Here is a 5,000-nt window from a genome sequence, read left to right as displayed (position 1 = left end):
CGTTACATTCCACCTCTTTGTTCTTTAATTCCACTTTTTAATGTATTTTTTTTATAGTATTTTCAATATCAATCAATCAATCAATCAATCCATGTTTACTTAGAAAGCCCTAAATCACGAGTGTCTCAAAGGGCTGCACAAGCCACAACAATATGCGTCTCGGGTCATTAAAAAAACTAGCTGCGGGCAGCAAAATGGCCCCGGGGGCAGGGCCGGCCCGTGGCATAGGCCGTATAGGCAAATGCTAAGGGGGGCCGTCCATCAGGGGGCGCCACGCCAGTGCCACAAATGTTGGAGGAAAAATAAATACATAAAAAAAGTTGGTACTATTATTTTTAAATACAAAAAATAATCCCACGTTAATTAAAATGCAAAGTAAAGCCTATTTAATAGAAATATTATTTGTTACAACCTTACGCCCCCCCCTCCCTTCCCTTATCATGACTCTTTTTGGAGGTCACCACATCAAAAAATCAACACAAGATATCAAAACGGCCAAAACTGTCAGGTGCCCAGGGAAGAAAAAAGAGAAAAGAGGAGGGGAAACGAGAAAAAGACAGAGGTAGCAGGTAGGTAACGTTAGCCTACATGAAATTATTTGTCTGTTACAGAATGTGACAGTAACCTGGCGTTTTAGCATTAAGCTAACGTTACATGATTCGGCAATTGCCAATCTGTTTTAACGTCGGGTTAACATTGTGGAGGGGGCTAAGTTGTTATGGAAAATAATAATGTGACGTTAGGTAATTACAGTACTCCCTGGTGTACAGTAATTTGTAAGTCATTCTAGTTAATGCAATATTAAAAAGCACAAATAGAGAACTCTGTAGGATCCCCTTTTTTTGTAATATAGTTGTTAAAGTCATACTGGTTTGTATTTTTAATTTATTTTATGCACCTTGTTGACACATTTTATTTTGTGTTCATGTATGTAAAAAATATTGTATTTCATATATTCATTTTTTATTTTTTGTATTCATTTATTTATTCTTTTTTTTTTATCTCGTTAACTATTCTGATTGTTAATTTGCTTTCTTAAAGTAAAAAAAAAAGGTCAAAGACAAAGATATTCGGCTTCTTCTATACACTTCACTGCCGATGTGGGGGGGCGCCACCTAAAATCTTGCCTAGGGCGCAGGCCTGGTCCTAACCAATCTGGCGCCCTAGGCAAGATTTTAGGTGGCGCCCCCCCACATCGGCAGTGAAGTGTATATACTCACAAGAAACCGAATAGCTTTGTCTTTGACCTTTTTTTTTACTTAAAGAAAGCAAATTAACATATTATATGACAATGTTATGTTATGATTATCTTTAACCGATTCACAGCAGTGCTCAAATTAAAAAAACGCATTCCCTCTCATGTGATGTTGCTTAATTAACATTAATGATGTGCACTTTAACAACTAGGCTTACAACTATACCTAATATATAAAGGGGTGGAAAAGTGACTATTACCTGCAGGGCAAACATTAGCTAACCAGAAGGCAATAACAATGTAAACAAAAACACCTGCTTAATAGGTCTAATACAAATGTCCCTGAGGAATGTAAGGTGGGGATACTGTAATTACCTAACGTTACATTATTATTTTCCATAACAATTTAGCCCCCTCCACAATATTAACTAGACGTTAAAACAGAACTAGCCATTTATTGATTAGCAATTGCCGAATCATGTAACATTAGCTTAATGCTAAAGCCAGGTTACTATCACATTCTGTAACAGACAAATAATTTCATGTAGGCTAACGTTACCTACCTGCTACCTCGGTCTGTTTCTCGTTTCTCCTCCTCTTCTTTTCTATTTTTTCTTCCCTGGGCACCTGACAGTTTTGGCCGTTTTGACATCTTGTGTTGATTTTTTTGATGTGGTGACGTCCAAAAAGAGTCATGATACGGGAAGGGAGGGAGGTGGGGGGGGGGGGGGGGGGGCGTAATGTTGTAACAAATCTTTTTTCTATTAAATAGGCTTTACTTTGCATTTTAATTAACGTGGGATTATTTTTTGTATTTAGAAATAATAGTACCAACTTTTTTTTTTCTCCAACATTTGTGGCACTGGCGTGGCGCCCCCTGATGGACGGCGCCCTTAGCATTTGCCTATACCAGGGGTCGGCAACCCGCGGCTCCGGAGCCGCATGCGGCTCCTTGACCACTCTGATGCGGCTCAGCTACATACATGCCGACCCCCCCAATTTTCCCAGGAGATTTATGGATCACAGTGTCCCTCATAGATTACTCCCAGGGAAAAAATAATCCTATATACACTCTAATTACTAAATAAAGGGCGTGCCCTAATTGCACTGCAGTAATTGTCCTCTATAGCATTTACAAACAGCGTGCCATCCCAGCCACATGTTGCATGTTGTTATTACTTGCACACACAGGAGACAGCAAAGCATACTTACTCATCAGCCACACAGCTTACACTGACGGTAGCCGTATCAAACAACTTTAACATTGTTACGTTACAAATATGCGCCACACTGTGAACCCACACCAAAAAAGAATGAAAAACACATTTCTGGAGAACATCCCACCGTAACACAACATAAACACAACACAACCATTACCCAGAATCCCATGCAGCCCTAACTCTTCCGGTCTACATTATACACCCCCGCTACCACCAAATCCCCCCACACATCAACCCCCCCCTCTCCGTGCGTTGGTTGAGCGGAAGAGTTAGGGCTGCATGGGATTCTGGGTATTGTTACCGTCAGTGTAAGATATGTGGCTGCTGAGTTAGTACGCCTTGCTGTCACTTACGTGAGCAAGCTGAAATTGCATTCTACGTGTGGTCGAGCAGGTACACTGTTAGGGCAGACTGTAGAGGGCGCCAAATGCAGTGTCATCACGCTCTGATATTCGGGTGTCTCCCGGGAAAAATGAGAGGGTTGGCAAGTATGACGCTATCAAGCGCCATTCATTCAAAACTCGCGGGCTGCACTAACATCAAATTCCCACATTAAAGTGCGTGCCGGTGCGTGTGTCGGAGACCCCTGGTTAACATAGCACAAAGCGTTTAAGCTTTGTATGCGGTGTTTTTCATTTTAAATTTAAAAAAAAATTTTTGTGGCTCCCATTACTTTCTTTAATTTGTGAAACTTGCCAAAATGGCTCTTTGAGTGGTAAAGGTTGCCGACCCCTGGCCCATACGGCCTATGCCACGGGCCGGCCCTGCTAGGGCGCCAGATTGGTTAGGGCCGGGCCTGCATGCCCCGGGGCCACACTTTGGAGACCCCTGGCCTATACATGCATTATTGAGCGCCAATGTCAATTCTTCTTTTCATGGAGAAATGAATATTTAGGAGTATATTTTGTGTGTACTTTTTTTTTTTTTTTTTAACAGTATTTGTACCTTTAGTTTGTTCCTCCAGCTGTCGTTTGAGTCTGACCACGACCACGCCGATCAGATGCTTGGCCATGCTGAGCAGTTCTGGGTCACACTGCAGCAACAGGTGGCAGAGGTACCGAAGCTGCACCGAGTCAGGGCTTGTGTCGAACCAGTACCAGATGTCTCTGACCAGAGGCGCAGGCTGCGCCTTCTTGTCCAGACGCGCGTAAAACTCGGGCAAGGTTTGCCTCTTGGACTGCGAGTAGCTCAGCAGGTTCCAGGAGGTGAGGCGCAGGGACGTCTGCAGGTTCTCCAGGACCGGCACGCTGCGGCAGCGCAGCAGAACCCCCACGACGAACCTCCTCCTGGGCTCGTCCGAGAGCTTCCACAGGTCCTGCAGGGGCTCGGCGGCTTTGGGCGTGAAGAGGCAGGGGGGACACATGCAGCAGGGGGCGTCCATGCTGGAGCAATCGGGCGGCGGGGGGCGGGGGTCCATTCTCGGACCTTGCTGCTTGTTTGGGCGTCGTTACCGGGCGGGGCTTGTTACACTACATCGTCAAGACGGCGCAAGAAAACCTGCACGGATTGCCTTCCCCCCCGTAAAGGACCACACTTTACACACGCACGGCTGTAATCGAGAATGGCAACATTAGTCAGGATAATGTGTGAGTAGCGTCTTCATGAAGGTTCTAAACGCGCATAAAACGACACATTTCAAAGGTGACGACGTTTTCAATAACTTTAAAATGCTCAAATGACATTATGACGATGAAATACATTGATATTTGGAGGGGAAAAAAGTACGTGCGCCGCCCGGGAATCGAACCCGGGTCGCAAGAATGGGAATCTTGCATGATACCACTACACCAGCGGCGCCTTCTTTCGCCCCGCTCTCCATACTAAATATAACAACATAAAGTGTCTATTTTGTGACGTTGAAGTGATAGCGGATATACATCATTACTATTAAATCAACATACTTGCCAACCTTGAGACCTCCGATACCGGGAGGGGGCGTGGTTAATAGGGGAGTATATTTACAGCTAGAATTCACCAACTCAAGTATTTCATATATATATATGTATATATATATATATATATATATATATATATATATATATATATATATATATATATATATATATATATATATATATATATATAACAATAACGATACCGGGAGGGGGCGTGGTTAATAGGGGAGTATATTTACAGCTAGAATTCACCAACTCAAGTATTTCATATATATATATATATATATATATATATATATATATATATATATATATATATATATATATATATATATATATATATATATATATATAACGATACCGGGAGGGGGCGTGGTTAATAGGGGAGTATATTTACAGCTAGAATTCACCACCTCAAGTATTTCATATATATATATATATATATATATATATATATATATATATATATATATATATATATATATATATATATATATATATATATATATATATAACAATAACGATACCGGGAGGGGGCGTGGTTAATAGGGGAGTATATTTACAGCTAGAATTCACCAACTCAAGTATTTCATATATATATATATATATATATATATATATATATATATATATATATATATATATATATATATATATATATATAACAATAACGATACCGGGAGGGGGCGT

General features: G+C 41.3%; 1 protein-coding gene and 1 non-coding gene across 2 annotated transcripts in view; both read right to left on the bottom strand.

The window, feature by feature from the left end:
- Positions 1 to 3,832, bottom strand: part of LOC133656447 (F-box/WD repeat-containing protein 10-like) — a 25,209-nt gene extending 21,377 nt beyond the window's left edge. Inside the window, exon 1 of the mRNA XM_062057526.1 lies at positions 3,361 to 3,832. Coding sequence (XP_061913510.1) covers positions 3,361 to 3,832 — 472 coding nt within the window. The remainder of the gene's footprint in view (positions 1 to 3,360) is intronic.
- A 309-nt stretch (positions 3,833 to 4,141) lies between these two features.
- trnag-ccc (transfer RNA glycine (anticodon CCC)) lies at positions 4,142 to 4,212 on the bottom strand. Its single transcript has one exon. It is a non-coding gene; the product is annotated as a tRNA-Gly (tRNA).
- Between the last annotated feature and the right edge of the window lie 788 nt (positions 4,213 to 5,000).

The sequence above is a fragment of the Entelurus aequoreus genome, linkage group LG08 (assembly GCF_033978785.1).
Source record: "Entelurus aequoreus isolate RoL-2023_Sb linkage group LG08, RoL_Eaeq_v1.1, whole genome shotgun sequence".
Taxonomy (NCBI): domain Eukaryota; kingdom Metazoa; phylum Chordata; class Actinopteri; order Syngnathiformes; family Syngnathidae; genus Entelurus; species Entelurus aequoreus.
The sequence above is the reverse complement of the archived record's forward strand: the minus strand, read 5'-3'. Positions and strand labels throughout refer to the sequence as shown.